At 38.6% G+C, this 20362-nt stretch overlaps 1 protein-coding gene across 5 annotated transcripts in view; it reads right to left on the bottom strand.

Annotated features, from left to right (window-relative positions):
* ARHGEF28 (Rho guanine nucleotide exchange factor 28) overlaps positions 1-20362 on the bottom strand; it is a 330335-nt gene that overhangs the window by 89371 nt on the left and 220602 nt on the right. For all 5 annotated transcript variants that reach the window (XM_067031143.1, XM_067031144.1, XM_067031142.1 and 2 more), the window contains 6 exons: positions 19725-20005; positions 14152-14359; positions 11563-11674; positions 7826-7868; positions 2686-2809; positions 2216-2348 (listed from right to left, as the gene is read on the bottom strand). In XM_067031143.1, the coding sequence (XP_066887244.1) occupies positions 2216-2348; positions 2686-2809; positions 7826-7868; positions 11563-11674; positions 14152-14359; positions 19725-20005 (901 nt within the window). The remainder of the gene's footprint in view (positions 1-2215; positions 2349-2685; positions 2810-7825; positions 7869-11562; positions 11675-14151; positions 14360-19724; positions 20006-20362) is intronic.

The raw sequence follows: 20362 nt of genomic DNA, 5'->3' as shown, positions 1-20362 counted from the left end.
GAAGAGTAGTGTGCCATGGAAAAGAGGACATCTACCTACACAAAGGGACAATAAACATGGAAACAGGAGAGAGATCAGTGAGTCTGAGAACAGTAACGAGGAAAGATGCTCAGGTCAAGAGCAAGACTTCTGTTAAGTAGTGGAAACAGAGGCCAAAATCAGATGGTTAAGGAAGAAGTGGCAGGAATAGACGTCAGAGCAGTGAGTGGAGGTTGCCCAACTTGAGGAGTTTGTCTTAAAATGAGGGGAGAGAAAGGTCACGGATGTGGCTGGGGGGGTACAGATGAAGAGATCCAGCCCTACGAACAAGAAAAGAGCCACAACCTATGAAACATATGCCATCAAACCCATAAACTGACTGCTGACATGGGGGCAAGCCATTAACAACCCATGAACAGGGACTTCCCTGGTGGTCCAATGGCTGGGACTCCACGCTCCCAGGGCAGGAGTCCCAGGTTCCATCCCTGGTCGGGGAGCTGGATCCCACATGCCACAACTGAGAGTTCACATGCCACAACTGGAGATCTCACATGCCACAACTAAAGACCCCACATTCCACAACTAAAAAGATCCCGCATGCCGCAACTAAAACATCCTCCATGCCGCGGCTGAGACCCAGCACAGCCAAATAAATAAATAAAATGAATGTTTAAAAAAAAAATCCACAAACAATACTTTCAGCAAACGTCTAAACATTTAGCAAATTAAATCACAGCTGAACTGCTTGATGCTATTTGTTTTTTAATTAGTAGACTTTATTTTTTAGAGTAGTTTTATTATTATTATTTTTTGCTTGATGCTATCTCAGGTCACATAAAAGAAAGAAATCAAGTCTCCAAGGAAAGCAAAGTACAAGCATGCAGTGAAACTGGCATCATTAAAGACAGTGTGAATGGATACATTTAAATTTTTAATTTAATCATTTTCTAGGAATTTAATGAAGACCTTTACATATAACCTTCCTCTGCTCTTCACCTCCCTTTGTACTCCCATCCCACCCCCCAGATGTTCCCCTAATTCTGGCCACCAACAAACACCATGAAATGGATTTCACCTGCCTGGGCCTAAATTCTTTTGCACTGAATTATTCTTTCACTCCATAAATATTTACTAAGCCCCTGCTACGCAAAAGCATTGTTCTAGGCACTGTGGATACAGCAGAGAGCAAAATCAACAGACAAAAATCCATCCCTCGTAGAGTTTATATTCTGCTGAAGGAGATAGATAATAAAATTGATAAACAGAACTGAGAGTAAGTTAGATGATGTTGAATGCTATAGTGGGATAAAAAGGAGGAAAAGGGGGAAAATGAGCCAAGCAGAGGGCGGTCAAGAAAGGCCTGACTGGGGGTGTTATCTGAAGCAGACCTGAAGGAGGTGAGGGGACAAACCACACAGGTAACCTGGTAGAGCACAGCAGGCAGAGCAAACCGCAGGAAAGGCCCCATGGCAGGAGCATGCCTGACACCCGGAGTATTGGAAGAACAGCAAAGATGCCAGAGGGACTGAAGCAGAGGAGTGGGAGGGGCGGATGACAGGAGACATCATGGGGGCCTTGCAGCCACTGTCAGGGCTCTGAGCATCCTCAGGATGACAGGAAGCCATCAGAGGATCTGGAACACGAGGACAAATGCCTTGATAAACTCGCTCGGACTGAGATTTTGAGAACTATGCTTTTTGCAGTAAAAGCACAAGGAGACCAGTTGCAAAGCCACTGAAATGATGGCTTTAGACCAGGGTGACAGTGGCAGGGTGAGAAGAGGCTGACTTCCATATATAATTTGAAGACAGAGCCAAGAGGAATGCTGAAGTGTGTGGGACTGAGAGAAAGAGAGGTATATAGAAATACTCCAAGATTTCTGGCACGAGCATTTGGCTGGAATGATGGAACTGCCGTTAAACTGAGAGGGTCAGCTTGTAGGTGGGCACAGAAGGGGGAGAACGGAGCTCCATTTGAGATGCTGTTTAGACATCCAAGTGGAGACACCAGAAGGCAGTGAGGTATAACAGTCTGGGTTCTAGGAGAGACTATCGCCTGTGGACACAAAGTACTGACTCAACCATCATGGGTCATTGCTTGCTGATGAAACCACACATAGACATGAAAACAAAAGTCTACATGAATACACTTAGCACTGGCACTATTCTCAGGGAGCTTACTGTTTGGGGAGGCAAAGCACGCACGAAGACAGCACACATGGGGCCCGAGAACTTACTGGAACACTGGAACGACTCTTTCCCCAGGAGCGTTTTATCACAAACCAAACACTGCAGAGACCCAGAGAATGTTCCAGGGACAAACTGATGTCGACTCAGTTTCTCTTTGTCTTTGGCATCCTTGCCTTTTGTCTTTAGATGTGGCAGCAGCAGCAAAGTGGGGAGAAAAGAGAAATGCTCAGAGCCAATCGACTTGCAGAAGTCATACAAAGTCTCTACGTGTTCTATCAGGACAGAAGGGCCACACATCAAGAAGTATGATAATGCCAAAATGTAACAGCACCCAGGATGAAGTGGTGTCAGTATTTTCAATGACTTGGACAATACCCCGTAAGAAATATAGAGGTTTTTAAATATGTGTGTAGAAAACTTAAGGTAAATGATTTTAAAGGGAAAGTGGAAACTATATTAATTGCTCAGAAACTGAGCATCTATACTTTATAGACGATGGGCATAAAACCTTAATTACCTTAGATTTATTCCGAGGGCTGGTCATCCTGTTCATGAGGAAGCTGAAAGTTCTGCTCACTTTGTATTTTTCAGACTCTGATTTGGCAGGTATGATGTATTTATCCCATTCTTCTTCCTGAATTCTACAAAAACGAATCTGTTATCACAGCTTATAAAACTTACCAGAGGGAGCAAAAGAGAGCAGTCATACATATGTGTGTGTATGTACGTGTGTGCATGTATACAAACACACAGATGTATTTTGTACGTATTATTTTTACACATATTTTTCAGGCTTTAATGGTTACTCTAAAGATAAGGATAAAAACTATTAAAAATATATCTTATACATGAATAGGTGGATAAGTGTATGATAAAGCAACTATCTCACAATGTTAACACTTACAGAATCCAAGTGGTGGAAATAGGTATTCTAATATATAATTCTTTCAGCTTTTCTGCATACTTTAAAATTTTCATATTAAAATATTAGAGAAATAAAGGAAATCTTACACTTATACTTTTTTTTTCTTTTTTCTTTTTTTTTTTTTTTCCCTGTACGCGGGCCTCTCACTGTTGTGGCCTCTCCCGTTGCGGAGCACAGGCTCTGGACGCGCAGGCTCAGCGGCCATGGCTCACGGGCCCAGCCGCTCCGCGGCATGTGGGATCTTCCCGGACCAGGGCACGAACCCGTGTCCTTTGCATCAGCAGGCGGACTCTCAACCACTGCACCACCAGGGAAGCCCTACACTTATAATTTTACTCTGAAAACATTCATCTCCCTGTTTACTACGCTAATAGAATTTTCCTAGCACATAGAAGCCAAATAACCAACGACATCAAACTGGATTTTATTTATTTTTGGAACAGAGATAATACTCAGCAGACACACATTTCCTTTGTCAATACAGCCCGAGAAACAGACTGTCTGCCTCATGGTTCCATCTCTCCCACTCAATCAGGCTATTTGCAATCTGAGACTCCAGGTTGCAAAGGAGAGGACATTGTGGAAATTCCCCCCAAATAAGAGGCAAGTTAGAGGTAATTGTACCCAACCTGTGAACACACTGAACATCACTGATTTTCCTCTAATCCACAGAATCATTCTTTAGGGAGGAAAAAAAAAAGTCCCAGCTATGAAGAGGAAATTTCCCTGGAACTTTTATATTTCCCTTAGAACTTTCTCTGATGGTCTTGTATTCTAATATTTTTACAAAGAGAGAAAGAAAGAGTGAATATATTAAAGACCAACAAAAGTATCATGTCAAACCAGATAACACTTCTGTAGACAATTTCCAAAATGAACATTTCAAAACCCATGTCTCTCCTATCCCTCAGACTTCTTACTTGTCAGCATTAGTGGCTAATACATTCATCTCTGGGAAATACCTTCAAAAGCAATCATACTATTGATATGCACCAAAATACATATGATTACATTTTACAAAAATGACTTAAAAGACAACTTCTAGGACTTCAGTTTTTCTCATCTGATCAAAGACTAAGTTATTTCTAAGGCCCTTTCTCATGCTTAAATATAATAAGTACTTAACTGGTACATATTAAACAAAACTAAGTTATTTGACCTTTATATTAGATAATTGAGAGTTCAAACCTCAGTGAATGCATCTAGCATAAATAATAAATTACTTCAGAGCTATCTCTTGGTCACAGAGGTATAGTCAGGACAGCGGGTGTCCTGCCACTCGAACCCTGCACAGTTCATGAAATTGGGTTTGCTACTAAGAGAAAACAGTTGAAAAAGTTAGAAAGGAAAGATGGAAAACAGAAGTGAAAGTGCCCTACACTACTCAGAATAACACAAGGAACTTAGACTCTCTTATTTCCTTTCTACTTCCACAGCCACCTTCTTAGATAAATCACTGGTTAATATATCTTTAAATTTCCATACCTCTTGAGTCTTAAGCATCCTAATTTGCAAAACTCGTGGAATAATATTGAACAGGCTCACTTTGGGGATGGGGAAAGAAGCACACTTGACAACTGAGAAAGAATCCTCTCTGGACTTTTTGGGACCCCACCAAGAGCCACCCAATGTCTAAGAGAAGAGAAATATGTGGAGGAAACCTAAATCTCAGAATTGAAGGATGATAAGGTCAATGGGATTTTTGAGGTGAAGAAGTCCTCTCCCCTATTTCCCAGCAGGAACACAACTGCTCTCTCTCAAATGAAAGAAAATGAGTTCCTGTTTACCAGACTCTACTCCCAACTCCCTATGCTACAGAAGACTGTTTCAAGAACAGTGTTATAGTTTTGATTTAAAAGCTACAGATGCATTGCAATTTATTTTTAAAAAAGACATAAAATCATACCACTTAATCTTTAATTCCAAAGGTTAATAAGAACCGAGATGACAAAGTAAACAAAACAAACAAACAAAAAACTGAAACACTAAATATTAAAAACTCTGAATCATCTAACCTGGTAGACACATGAATATCATAGGCATGACCCACTTTCAGATTATGACAATGGGAAACACAGTGTAACTTCTGGCCAGATGTAGAAGGTTGGTGGATTCCATGTTTCAAATCTAATTTAACTATGCGGTATTCACTTACATAAAAATTAGGTACTTTAGAGAAGAACTCAGAAGGGAAAAATCCTCAACTGATTTCACAACAGAATGTAAACAGCTTTTCAATTTATAAGAATCTGGAAAAATTTACTTAAACTCTTTCAACATCCCAGAACAAGAATGCCTAACTCGGGGGCTTCCCTGGTGGCGCGGTGGTTGAGAGTCCGCCTGCCGATGCAGGGGACGCGGGTTCGTGCCCCGGTCCGGGGGGATCCCGCGTGCCGCGGAGGAGCGGCTGGGCCCGTGAGCCATGGCCGCTGGGCCTGCGCGTCCGGAGCCTGTGCTCCGCAACGGGAGAAAAAAGAATGCCTAACTCTATTATCAATTTGATGACCAATGGAATTACCCACAATAAAGTTTTACAAGCCCCGTTCTTCAGAGATTTTTGGCATTACCTTTTCAATAGGTAAACAGATATTTTAAGTATCTTAATAATATGGATATAGCCTCAATATCTTAATCCTTAACCTATTATATCTATAACCTATTTTTTAAAAGAACTGGGCAACTAAGTATTTAAAAAGCTCCAACTATCCAAATTGAAAATTTATACAGGTGAAACTTCCACTTTGAACAGCCAGATTCTCATTTTCTTAAAAAAAAAAAAGGTAACAGATGTATCAGATTTAAGATAGATGGTGGCAATAAAATAACTGAGCTGTACCATATAATCCTAAGAAGATGGGATAGATGAAGTGCCTGCTCCTATAAGAATGAGCCTGCAAGGTCTGGAGTGAGCCCCCCTTTTAGCTGGCTGCACTCTTTTCCAGAAACGAAGTGATCAACATAAATAAGGGAATTCCAAAGAAGGCAAACCTCCAAGTAAATGTCTATAGCATGACCAAAGCAAAGCATTAGGTCTAGCCAGGGACCTTATTGGTGTATCCAACAAGGTATCAGGAACATAGTAGGGGAGATGGAATATCTACTCTACTAGATACACCAGGGGATATGACTAAGAAAGTCAGATGCTTTCGGGATGCAGACCAAAGACAGACCCAAGAACAGGAAAAAAAACAAGAATGAGGAATATGAGAAAAATATACACGCCTATACATCTCATCCAAGTTAACACATTTTATAGGCTAATATTTAGCCAATTCTGACATTGGCTCTTCCATTCTTAAATCCCTCTCCTAATGGAAAATATTTTTGATTTTTAAAAAAATCCTTACAATCAGGCTACTACTTCTCCAATTGTTAAAAAGATGGCAAGGATAAGACTTCTAACCAGAATGATGACCAGAATGATGAACAAATTCCAGAATTAGTCAACAAATTGCTTAAATGAAGTAATAAGCGTAAGCAGCTTAAAACAGTGCCAGGCACATAAAAACACCAACAACCGTCAGTTACTGCTGCTCCCGCTGTCACCATCATCACTGTCCTGAGGTCCTTTCATCATCAGCTTATTCTTTTTTTTTTTTTTTTTTTTTTTTTTGGTATGCGGGCCTCTCACTGCTGTGGCCTCTCCCGTTGCGGAGCACAGGCTCCGGACGCGCAGGCCTAGCGGCCATGGCTCACGGGCCCAGTCGCTCCGCGGCATGTGGGATCTTCCCGGACCAGGGCACGAACCCGTGTCCCCTGCATCGGCAGGCGGATTCTCAACCACTGCGCCACCAGGGAAGCCCCATCAGCTTATTCTTAAAGGGCATTCTTAGTCTTCCTCTGTTTTATCATTTCAGAATTTCTATTCTGGTCTCCAAAAAATAGGAATGAGCAAAAGGAGAATTTTTTTTTCCTTCTTCATACTTTCAGTCCAAGATTTAAAGCAAAATAATCCCTCCTGATCTATATAGTAAAAGGTTTCAGAGTTTGAGCGTGAATAGCACCCAAATTAAAACCATTTTCCTCCTTTTCCCATGGTCTCTCAAAGCCAAGCACTTATGCCATTTCTGACATAACCCCAGGGCTATTTCAGTGTGATTCACGAGCAGTTAGTTTCTCAAGACCAACAGAGTGCAGCAATCCAGCCTGCTGGCTAGTCAGCTGCCCAAGCTTTACTCTAAGGACAGTTTTACCTTCTAGGGACAAGCAGCCTAGGCATACAGCTTTCAAATCTTCATATTAATCAGAAAACTGATAATGCTCAAAGTACTTTCTGCATCATTTATTCTTTGCTTCACACTTAACACTTCTAAGCGATACTCTACAACGACAGACAGCAGAGATGTTTAGGCACTTTCTAAAACTGATCCCAGGGGTCTGTTACCATAATAAGTCTTCCTGTCATAGTGGACAGACCTAGTGAGAACCTGATACCTTTCTAAAGCAGGTGGTCTCACACTGTTCCGCACGATGCTGTACATTGGAAGTGTTTGGCTTTGAAAATAACCCCAGACTACTCTGTCCCCAAGTCCTGAGGCCTGTTCATCTGGGGACTGAAAGGAACAGCTGGCAAACCTACACCCATACAGATCACAAAGGGTACAAAGGATTCAGGCAGGCTCATTAGGCAGAAACCTCTCACAAACTATTGAACAGGTATCAAAAATGATGTGCAAACATTTCCAAAGATGGATCAAGCAGCCCCTCAGGAAATTTGGAAGGGTTAAAATACCTTTTTTCTCTTGGTGGCTCCGGTAAGCTGTAAGCTCTTTGCTCTACAAGACACAGAACAATAAAATGAAAACGAAGGCAGACAAACTAGCAGTTGTGTGTTAGTCTGAAGTGCACACACTCAACCGTACGTTATCATTACACATACCACCAGTTAGAAAATAATGAAAAAAGTCATTTTATATAACTAGGGCATTGCTCTGGATATTTTTATCACTTTCCCTAATTTGGAGAGAATGGGGAGGAGGCCGACACAGGGAAACATTTAATGATTTTGTGAACTAAGTTAGCATCAGCAAGGGGCAGCAAACATTTTCAGAAATGCAGAAAATCAGTTCTATGTTTCTGTATATTTCTCACCAGAGCGTCATCCCTTATTCGTAACACGAATCCCCCAACGTACAGAATCAATAAATATCTTAGCAGCTTTTTAGCAAAGCTTAAAAGAAAAGTCTTGAAGGCCAGCATAAGGAAGAGTCCATTTTAATGTAGCTGTAATGCTTTTACAGAGCAGCCAGTTCGGAGATGTGCTTTGTGGCTCATGAGGAAGGGAGAGACCCTCTTCCATTGGACTGGGGTGGCGGGGTAGAAGGGGCAAGCTCATGCAAGCAGCGTAGCGCCATCTTGTTTCCCAATCCGGAGTACTTACTACAGGGATGGAACAGAGACACTGATTTAGACAGTGAGAGAGACTGAAGGAGGGAACGACCACTGTGGAGCACACCATCTACAGAGCAGGGACAAATCCTTTACCGTTACAATCCGGAAGAGGGAAGAGGCAAAACTAGGTTGCAAAGGGAGATGGGCCAGATATATATAGAGGAAAACTAATGAATACATATCTCCTGAAATGTGGAAATATCAATGTTGAACCCAAGACTATCTTGTAGGTAACAGAAAACCTACTCTGAAGAGTTCGAAGACTTTTATTTTATTGCCATTAAATATGCTTCAAATTAAGTCATGGGCAGAAATCATTATCCTTTTCGTATACAGACTGAGGTGTCAGGAGAATAAGCCATATATCCAAAATAATCAAGCTAATAAAGTAACAGAATCAGACTCAGACAACTGGACAAAGTCTAACAGGATTCCATCCATCAATGCACAATAATTTTCAAAAGTACATTCACTTTACTCCTCAAATTTTTAAATGTAGAGCACTTTTGTCCATCTTGGTGATGCTGTAATGATCATTTCAACATGGAGAATATTCCTTTCTATCTAAATCCATGATGTACCCAAGGGAAATATAGGATTGGATTTTGTTTTATATATAAAAAGCATTAAATAATAAAGTTGCCACCATTGTACTCTTGGCCCCCTCAAAAACAACAACAACAACAAAAGCATGATAAATGATCATAAGTAACCCTCTGCAAGTGACAAGAAAGAAAGAACATCACAAGTAAGTATAAAAAGGACTGAAAGACTATCCTGTTTCTGTATATCTGTATTATATCAATAGCTCATTTACGGGAATTTTCCACTGAGAAAGGAAGACTTGGACTCTGTTCAAATAGAAAAAAATTTTAGAACTATTCAAAACTCATTGAGAGAGGATTTATAACAACACAAATGTCGATTTACCTCAGATTAAATAATGAAACATTAGAATACATCTTTGAAGTAGTCAAGCTTTCACACCTGTGCTTTGATCTCACACACACACACACACACACACACACACACACGCACAAACACACACACACACACACACACACACAGAGTTAAAATTATTTTTTCTCCCTTAAGAGCTAGTTTACTTTTCACAGTCCTATGATTTTGACTGACCTAAATGATATCAATCCAAATGTTTGCTACCATAGAGGAATATCCATTGGAATTTTTGTACATTTAGTGTGTAGCCTCAACCTAAATTGCCTGTTTGTAATTCTTACCTTCTGGAGAGTGTCAAACTTCATTCAATAGCCCTATTTTTAAACATACTGTCTAAAGACAAGCTTTTATTCACAGAAAAAAACAAAGGAATTGATTTCAGCTTTTTATTCTTTCTAATTCAAATGCGAAGATTTAAGGAATGTATGTAAAGCAAAAATACCCTCCCTTATTCATTAAAGAATTCATAAATCAGGGTTCTCTCCCCTTACAAACTATCCATTTCTCTCTCAGTCGTCTGAGATTTCAAACATCAGAACTGTTGGAATTTAATAATCAGAGATACTACAGATATAAAGGCAAAGGCACCATTTTGCACACTGCACAGAAGACTTAAAAGTGTTTTCCAAATAGTTACAGTACAAAGTTAATTCACCATCTCTAAGACTATCAGTGAAAAGGTGTCAAAGCTGCCATTGAAAGGAATCCCAACCTAAACTAAGGTTAGGGAGACCTGGAGATTCTAGAAAGACTTATGGTATTGAAAAAACATCCAGGGCAAATTCAATCCTCTTCTACTCCTGTCCCCTCAAGGTAGTTGTCTCCTTTCTTTCTCTTGGTCCTTTCTCTCCATCTTCCCATTCTAAAAATCAAAACTGACATTTATTATCAGTCCTGTTTTCTCTTTCTCCAAAAAGACATCCCAGAAAGAAAAAGGAAAAAAAAATGCCTTGTAGCACTTCTTTTGTATTTTATGTATTTTGTCTGCTACATTCATTCAACAAATTCTGATTGAACATCTCCATACATTAGACAATGTTTTAGGATGGCAGCTCCAAGCACAAAGATTCTGCTTCCACTGTTGTTCCACATGGCATAAGGATGCAAAAGAATGGCAATGTAACAAAGCAAGGATAAGAAAAAAGGAAAGGAAAAGAAGGAGTAAAATAAATCCTATTTTAAATATTCTATGCTGGGAAATTGAGAATACTTAAGCACATCTCTCACTTTGAGTCTTCTAAGGCTCTTAAAGGATAATAGACAAAAAAAGGCATTATCTAATACATTGATAAAAAACTTGTTATAATGCTATATATTACAGATTGACATTAATACTTCCAAATACAGCTTTAAATGTAATTACTACATAACATATGGTACACAGAAAGTGTTAAATAATTACATTCCAGAATTAAGTTGAAAATTGGGGTAGCGGCTAAGAAGGGTTACAAGGGCAACTCTGAGTTGCCACAATTGTTCTATTTGTTGATCTCAATTCACTTTTGAACATTCATCAAGCTATATGCTTATAATATGCACCCCTTTCTGTAGGTATACTATATTTCAATTAAAATTTTATTGTATAAAAGTTGTATTTCTGATTGCTTACATTGGCCACAAAAAACTGTTTGAGATATATTTACTTGTGTTTCAAGTATGTTCTGTTATTTTAACTTTCTAAAGTCCCTTGTTAAATAAAGAAATGAAGACAATCCATTTTGCAATGCTTTTGCAACTGTGAGGAATTGGATTATTTCAGCAATTTATATGTAGGACAAAAGTAACTTTTATAATTTCCTTAAATAAAATTCTCTAAAGCCCTCACAATAAAGAACCTAGAATAAATCGTAGTTTACACTGTCCTTGAGGAAAACATTTTATTCAAAAAAAATAAGGCAACAGAGAGGTGTGTACATATCTGTGATTTCATCAAAATCAAATTTATACCTTGTCCGATATCCAATGAGAAAAGGATTTTGCTAAGCTTGGAAAAATCAATAGTGAAAATGAAATTGAAAATACTTGCCTGCTGCTCTTACATACTTTATGCACTTTTACTAGCTGAAAATCCACTCTAGAAAAGAATGCTTTCACAGCCAAATGGTAACTAATGCTTACCTTCAGCTGAATTGCACACTGTAAAGTCACGGATCAATCGAGTTTTTCCTAAAGAAATTTTGGGTGATGAGCAGGAATAAGAACGTGAGCGGACTCCAGAAAACAATGATTCCTAAAAGAAATCATAACAAAGTTTAAAAAAAATTCTATGGAAGACTCGAAAGTATGTGTTCATCATCAAAATCAGAACCTTTAAAAAAAGGATTCAACTTGAACATTTCTGAGGTAATCTTATTAATGATTTGTTTCTGTTTGCCTCTCACAACTTTAAAAATGTATTGTCTTTTTAATGCTTTAGTAAACTTGAGCTTTTGGGAATAGTCTCTATATTTCCTGTATACTTTAGGATACAATCATGACATTCCAACCATGTTGGTTAAAAGTGAAAAATCAAGTCACATGACTTTCTCTGCATATTCAACAAGTTTGACTTTTTTTTAACCTGAGTTGTCACTTATTTTTGTTACTTTAAACTGTAGCATTTAAGCAAAATTCCATATTAACTGAGATCTCTATACATAATTATGAGAAGGTAGAGGAACAGTCACCTAAAATGACAAGTTTTTAAAAGTTCCTAATGGCTATTTAAGTTTGTAATATTAGCTGCAGCCTCCAGGAAAGAATGCATCAGGTCATTACACATATCTTTCTAGTCTATGCTCATCTTTCAACAGACTTTCCATCAAGCACTTCCTGGGATTTTGCTTGAATTATCACTTATTTATATATGTTCAACTTTATTTCTTTTAAATGACCTGCTACTTTTTTCCTGTTTTCCCAATTACCTATTATTTCTATTATTATATTGGCAGCAAACATGAAAAATGCAAGATGGATAATTTTTAAAAAGCTTTTCTTACATGTTCTAGAAAATTTAAATGAATACACAATAGAATGCCACTAAAGCCATTTATGGCACCCAAATCCCATCCAACAGAGGCCTAGTGGCCTTAGGATTGATGCCCACCCCCATCCATTTTTAAGATACCACTTAAGGTTACAGGTGAAAGAAAGTGGTGCAAAATGTGTTACTAAACTTAAGCCATCAGCAACTGTCCTTCTCACAAGCACTGTTCTCTTCTTCTCCCTAAGTGAAAGCACATGGTTGCCCTAGGCTTACGGTTTAGTTAAAGAGCCTGGAGGAAAGTTGAAAACAGAAGCCTGACCCTACTTCAAAAGGTCTTAAGCCATGGCTCCCTGACTTACTTACTGAGAAAGACCCAGGGAGTCTGGATGTCAGAAAGGCCAACCTGAGTTGTCCTATAACCCTAACAGTGAGTTGGCCACAAAGGACCCTAGCCAAGTACCACCCTCTGCATTTAAGTCATGCATGGTAATCATTTTTCATAACAGGACTTTGAAAATTATCCAGAATTCTTTGGCAAAAAGTAACACAGGGCAATTCCAGAGGCAAGGCAAGACATATTTTATAGGACAGATTCTTCTTAAAAGTGAACAGCATGGAACTGTTTCACAAAGAATTACTTTTCATTCCAAGTAATGATGAATTTTTCAAAGTTCCATTCAAAATGCAAATCTGAGAAGTAGCTACATTAACAACCATACCTATTTCTTATTATCCAGAAATATCACACGACCTTTAGGTTCAGAAGATTATGACAGCTCCACAGGACTCAGGGCTGAGGGAAAAGGATTCAGGATCTGGGGTCAGAAGGCCTAGATTCGAGTTCTGACTCTATCACCAAGCTTGGGCAACGTGGACATCTAATCTCTCTAGAACTTCAACTGATCAAAAATTAAAATAAAAGTACTCCTTATATCCTAGGTGAGTTATGAGAAAATTAAACATTTTATATAAAAGCATGTTTTGTATATTGTAGAGAACACTACAAAAATAAAGCATTACCATAACCACCATATGTTTGTGGTATGAGACGTTTGGGCACAGCACACATTGAGATACATTTACTACTACATTTATAGTAATAAACTCGATTGAAAAAGAAAACAAGTGGACAACAGAAATCAAAAAGAAAACATAGGTCCAAACAAAAAAGAGCTTTCTCTGCAAGACTGGAAGAGTTTAGCCTTTTAAAATACCACAACGAAATGAAATTCCAATGCGAAAATGCCAATGACAGAAAAGCTGTCTCCTATGGAAAAACTGACAAAGTCTATGGTGTTCCAGATGATTTCATGCAGCCAGAAACGCTCAACAAATGTCACCTCTGCCTTAGCAATATTATTTACCTTAACACCAGTGCCAAGTAAAATTTTATGTGTGCAAAACAAGTTTGATCACTTAAACTCACTTCATACTACCAGCTTCTCTCCCATTGCTTAAGGGGTGATGGCAGAAATCACAGTATAAAATGGTAAAATTTTCCAAGTATGTGAAAGATTATCTGTATTGGTGGTGATTCATGAAAACAAATCAGCCACTGTAAGTAAGGACTATACACATTAGAGTGGGAGAGAGTAAAAAGGCAAGCTCAGGCAGCTCATGGGTCTTCAAAAAATAAAAGTTTACACATGTGACCGTAACATAATTTGTCTTTCAGAAATGGGTGGATTTAGGCAACATATTTTTCAGGCTTACATAAAGCAAATTAATACCAATAAGAATACCTTCAGCTGCAGGCTACTTGATAAAGAAAGTGATTCAGTCCTGGAGATGTTAAAATCTGGTTCAGTGCTGGTCTCAAATGAGTCCAATTCATCCCCACTAGGAATGCCAGTTCTCGAGCAACTCTGAGACACTGGAGTGTAGCAAATGCGCGACCGCTCGGAATGCCCCTCTTCTTCACTGTCAGCATCCAGGGCATCAAGGCTGGAACTGGATGGAGCACAAAGTAAACAAACAACTAAATCACCAAGTAAGACAGAGCCATGGGTTTCTTTTTTTTTTTTTTTTTCCTCACTGAAGTGGCTTCTCCTGTTGTGGAGCATGGGCTCTAGGAGTGCGGGCTTCAGTAGCTGTGGCACAGGGGCTCAGTAGTTGTAGCTCATGGGCTCTAGAGTGCAGGCTCAGTAGTTGTGGCGCACAGGCTTAGTTGCTCCACAGCATGTGGGATCTTCCCGGACCAGGACTCAAACCCGTGTCCCCTGCACTGGCAGGCAGATTCTTAACCACTGTGCCACTGGGGGAAGTCCCGAGCCATGGGTTTCTATTTCTTTGAATTCAGATTTTCTCATTGGCATCAGCTGCAATGGGCAACCGCATAATATCTAACAAAATTCATGCTTAAGTGATTTTTATTGTTTTTTTCTCCCCCCAAATAGCCTCTTTTTAAACAAGATTTTATGTTTCCCCAAATGAACATTTCAACCTTGCAAAAGCCACTTCAAGCGCTCTAAGAAACAAAAGCTGGTTCAAGTTAGTACTATCCTCACGATTTTTGCTTTGTAAATATAATTATTACAAGCCCCAAATAGCTACCCTTCAAATATTAAAAACACAGACAAAACAGAGCCACTGAGCTGTCGCGGGGGGTGGGGGAAGGGGGGGCGGGCAGGGGAGGGCGTTTGGGGCAATCTGCACGTGAAAAAGACCACGTGGCATTCCCTCTTTCACCCCTGGACAGCACAGGAGGATGGAGGCACACGTAAGAAAACAAGGAGAGACGTGCAAAGATCTCATCCCAGAGTTGGTGTCAAGAAATGGGTCAGGCACGAGTCAAGTGAGGTTCCAAATATGTCACATTCAATTATCATTTTTAGAGGTTTTAAAAAATGATTCCCATGAAACTTACATGTCAGAAACAGGTGGTGATTCTGCTTATCTACTGCTTTTCTTTCCTCATTTAACTTTGATAACCATAAAATTAAAAGGCAAGAATTTGACCTTGCACATTCCTGGCTCCTTCCATCCATCTACATTTTAAACCATTCAAACTTTGAGGCTGAGGGCTTCCACAGGCATGTTAATGCACAGTGCATTTTTTTTTTTTTTTTTTTGCGGTATGCGGGCCTCTCACTGTTGTGGCCTCTCCCGTTGCGGAGCACAGGCTCCGGACGCGCAGGCTCAGCGGCCATGGCTCACGGGCCCAGTTGCTCCGCGGCATGTGGGATCTTCCCGGACCGGGGCACGAACCCGTGTCTCCTGCATCGGCAGGCGGATTCTCAATCACCGCGCCACCAGGGAAGCCCTACAGTGCATTTTTAAATGTATTTTTTCTTTGGTTGTTACAATTCTGGAGTTAAAATTTTAATAACAACACAATAAACCATTCTGATTTTGAAATACAAAGAATCAGAAACAGACTTCAAATTTGGTTATTTTCCTTAAAAAATCATAGGCTATTTAATGGCCATTGAATCTCAACTTAATAAATTATATGGCATTTGGAACAGAGATCCTACCATATATGTCTCTAATCCAAATACTCAGACTCATCTCTAATCCTTGAGCTATTTCAGGGTCCCTCCTGGGCACCAGCAAACCCAGCAGTAAAGGCCATGATCGTCACCACTGAGGATTTCCAATGTGGGGTTTTCTCCTTGGAGAAGTCATTGAGGGCCTCCACCTTGACCTTGAGGAGGAGAGGACAAATTGGAGGTGGGCTTCACACTTTAATTCAACTCCTAAAGATGGTGGAGAGCATAAAGTTATTTCTCATAAAAAAAAAATAAAGCTTAGTTAAGAAAACCTTTCTGGTAAATGCTGATGCGTTGAGTATTACACTAATATAACTACGTGCTATGTAGGTTCCTTAAATCAGTGATAATCTGAGGGCAGAAAGAGACCCGGGGTGGGAGTGGAAGGGAGATTTGCTGATGTCTTGTGCCTCTGCATTTGTCTTTCAACTTATGATTGCCATACTAATGAAAATTAGTTCAAATCGTTGGCTGCCTATGAGAATATCGTGTTTTAACACAAGCCTTTCCAGTTATATACAGCATTTCTCCATCACTATGAATATACCCTAGAAGTATTTTATTTTATTCTTTATACTACACTTTAAAACATTCCTTTTTCTATTCATTCAAATTGGGCTACTATTTTCCTTTGTTAAGCTATTAAACTAAGATATTTGGTATCAGTGATAATATTCTTCAGGATTACCTCTAGGTTTCTCATTTTATAACCATTTTTCAAAACCCCATTAGTGTTGCAGCTCTATTTACGACAGCCAGGACATGGAAGCAACCTAAGTGTCCATCAACAGGTGAATGGATAAAGAAGATGTGGCACATATATACAATGGAATATTACTCAGCCATTAAAAGAAATGAAACTGAGTTATTTGTAATGAGGTGGATAGACCTGGAGTCTGTCATACAGAGTGAAGTAAGTCAGAAGGAGAAAAACAAATACCGTATGCTAACACATATATATGGACTCTAAGAAAAAAAAATGTCATGAAGAGATTAGTGGTAGGACGGGAATAAAACACAGAACTACTAGAGCATGGACTTGAGGATATGTGGAGGGGGAAGGGTAAGCTGTGACGAAGTGAGAGAGTGGTATGGACATATATACACTACCAAATGTAAATTAGATAGCTAGTGGGAAGCTGCCGCATAGCACAGGGAGATCACCTCTGTGCTTTTGACCACCTAGAGGGGTGGGATAGGGAAGGTGGGAGGGAGGGTGATGCAAGAGGGAAGAGATATGGGAATATACGTATATGTATAACTGATTCACTTTGTTGTAAAGCAGAAACTAACACACCATTGTAAAACAATTATACTCCAATAAAGATGTTAAAAAAAAACCCCAAAACCCCATTAGTGGGATATGAAATAGATTCAACAGGTTGTGACCAGAATTTTCTTTTCAAATAGTATAGAATAGAAAAAAGCAGAATACATAAAATAACATGTGGAATGTAACGTTTGTTTAAATTTTATGTGTGTGTGTGAGGGGAAGGTTCATGGTGTTACAAGGATTTTTTTTTAAAACGAAAAAGAAATTCTTTTTTTCTTTCAAGAATTCTTTGTAAGACAAAAAAGGTTTAAAAAATGTAAGTTTTAAAACAAACACTTGTCTTTTATCACCAAATTTTTGTTACATAATTTTTAAAAAAATAAATGTTGCATTGCTTATTCTCCCCTCAGTTTTTATTGTGAGCCCCAAAATTTCTCCTTCATGAGAAGTTCCCAGCCTCTGGGAATAAATTCACTTATTAATGAATTGGGTACATTTCACTTTGGGTTCATTATCAATTGTTCCTTGTCTTCCACCATGACACCCACTGAAGGGAGGGTCCCACGGCCATCCCAGGGCCAAGATGGAGCTTTCTGGGGAACTCAAGTCCTTTCTCCTCACTCCTTTATTTTTCAGAGGAGATGGAATGTACAGGAGGTAAAGTCAGAAGGGACTGTTTTATCATAAGACATCATCATCCTCTCCTTATTCCCTCCCCCCACACCTGAGCTATGACATCTTTACAGAGGCTTCAAATTACCTTTACTCAAACTGGACAGTTTTTCTTATATTCAAATCCATCTACAGCAGTGAGATGTTTAAATGTCCCAGAGAAGACCATGATCAGAAAATACAATTTAGATACCCTGTGAATATTTGCATATGCAGTACAGAGAGTCCATCTGTTGCTTTTCCTCCTTTTCGCTAGAGAAGCTCCTATAAAGAACTTATTCACCTCTTGAGATCTGAGTCACAAACTCAACAGATCTTAAAGATCCTGCCAGAATGCATTAATCACATGGTTCAATCTGTCTTTGCAGAGCTCTGTAGAATCTTGCCTTGACCGTCAGCCTCTTGTCCCAAGCAGATTCGTGGAGAGCCCAAAATGTTCCATCAGTTCAATTTGTAGCCATGATCATGCAAGTATCTTTAAAACCATAATTCACACAATAAAAATCTAGAGAAAATCTTTTATTATTTATGCACCAGATATTACTCTTGGTACCGGTATCTGTTAAAGTTTTATAACCTCAAATTATTTTATATCAGTGCAAAGTGGAGCCCAGTGATTGGCACCCAGTGACTGCTGCTTCCCCTTTTACTCCTTCCTGATCAATTAAGCCTCTGTAGAATATTCATTCAGATAAATATTTATATATACACATATGTGTGTGCATTCTATTTTCATTTTGATTCATAATTTTATGTGTAAAACTAGACATATAATCAGAGGTCTAAGGCATGAGGAGAAAATAATCTATTTCCTAAGTAAAGTAGAGAGTAGGATAAAATGAAATCGGTAAAAATGGGCCTATTCCCTAAAGAAAACAGACAACAGTATGAATGGATAAGACATGAATACAAAGGTACAGGGTCACACACACATACACACATATATAAATATGTACAATCATATGCTATACAATAAAACTATTGTTTTAGTGACATTTTTACACATACAAGAAACAGTGTAAGGTAACTATAAGTTACAGGGCACAAAAATAAAATAAACACCCATGAGCCCACTCAACTTGAAACAAACATTGGCCACACCATTTTTATTCCTTCTCATTCTCTACATTGCTCACTCAATGTAACAACTATCTTAAATTTGGGGATTTTTATCCTCTTCATTCCCACTGTGATTTCCTTATTGCTTAAGCACATTATACATGCCCTATATTAACAGATTGTTTGCTTTTGCATTTTATAAAAGTGAAATCTAACTGAAGTATTTTGTGGCTCCCTTTTTGTTCCACTTCATGTTTCTAAGTTGCATATGATTATGCATGTAGATGTAGTCATAGTTAATTCATATTCACTATTGTACGGTATTACATTGTGTAACTATAGTGTAATTTATCTACTCATCCCCCACCATTTGGGCTATTTCCTACTGCAATAAATAGTCTTACATATGTCTCTTAGGACACAGAAGTAAAACTGCTGGGTCATAACATATATGCGTATCCAACTTCATAAGGAAATGCCAAAGTGTTTTCCAAGGTTATTATACAATTTTCACTCCTATGAACTGTACACAGGAGTTTCTATCGTGTGCATTTTCACCAAAATATGGTGTTACACTTTAAAATTTTTGCTTATCTAGTAAGTATTAAATGGTATCTCATGGTTTTCCTCTATTATACTTTTGTCACTTTTCTTATGTATCTTACTTTCAAGTCGAGGAATATAAGAACCTAAAAGGGGGAAATTTTGATGTAGAAATAAAAATGGTGGGGACAATAACAATAAGAAAATAGAATTTTCTAAGTCCTGTTACAAGGTTCTTTGATTTTCTACATTTTCCCTCTAGAATGTAGTACCTTACCTTCTTTTCTTTAGATGACTTTGTTCCTTTTCAAATCCATGAAGACCAAAAGAAAGATTCAAACTGGAAGCATATGAACTAGATGGTGACATGAAAGATGGTTGGGCTTCGGTGTGTGATGTGACTTCTGTGTTCTCATTTGGTGGGTACATGCCAGCGCTGGTTTCAGTAGGAAGGATGGGCTTGCTGCTCTGAGGCTCCAGAGTGGAACCCATGGATTCAAGGCAAGTATTTTCAGTGATTCCCTCTATATTAACATAGTTAATATCCAAATCACCAACCTGGTAATTGAAAGAAAAATATTTGCTGAGCAAAGAATAAAGTTTTCATAATTTAAAAACCTTCCAACTTATTTATCCTTTTTTGTTTGTTCTTATTTTTGTTTTGCTTTATGTAAGCAGAGAATTCTTACATGATATACTTTTGTTCACATGTTTGCTATCCCATAATTCACAAAAGGAAGAAGACTGAGCATTTTATAAACTTTATTACAAAACCAGAAACTGACCATGCTTTTAAACATTTTATGAACCACTGACTCAAAAGAGGAGAAGTGTTTTAAATACCTGAGAGAAAAACTAAAGAGTAGGCATTTTAGCTTATAAAATAGTTTATAGGAATCTGGGTAACCAAGTTAG

The sequence above is a fragment of the Kogia breviceps genome, chromosome 4 (genome assembly GCF_026419965.1).
Source record: "Kogia breviceps isolate mKogBre1 chromosome 4, mKogBre1 haplotype 1, whole genome shotgun sequence".
NCBI classification, from domain to species: Eukaryota; Metazoa; Chordata; class Mammalia; order Artiodactyla; family Physeteridae; genus Kogia; species Kogia breviceps.
This window is presented reverse-complemented; position numbering and strand designations above follow the sequence as displayed.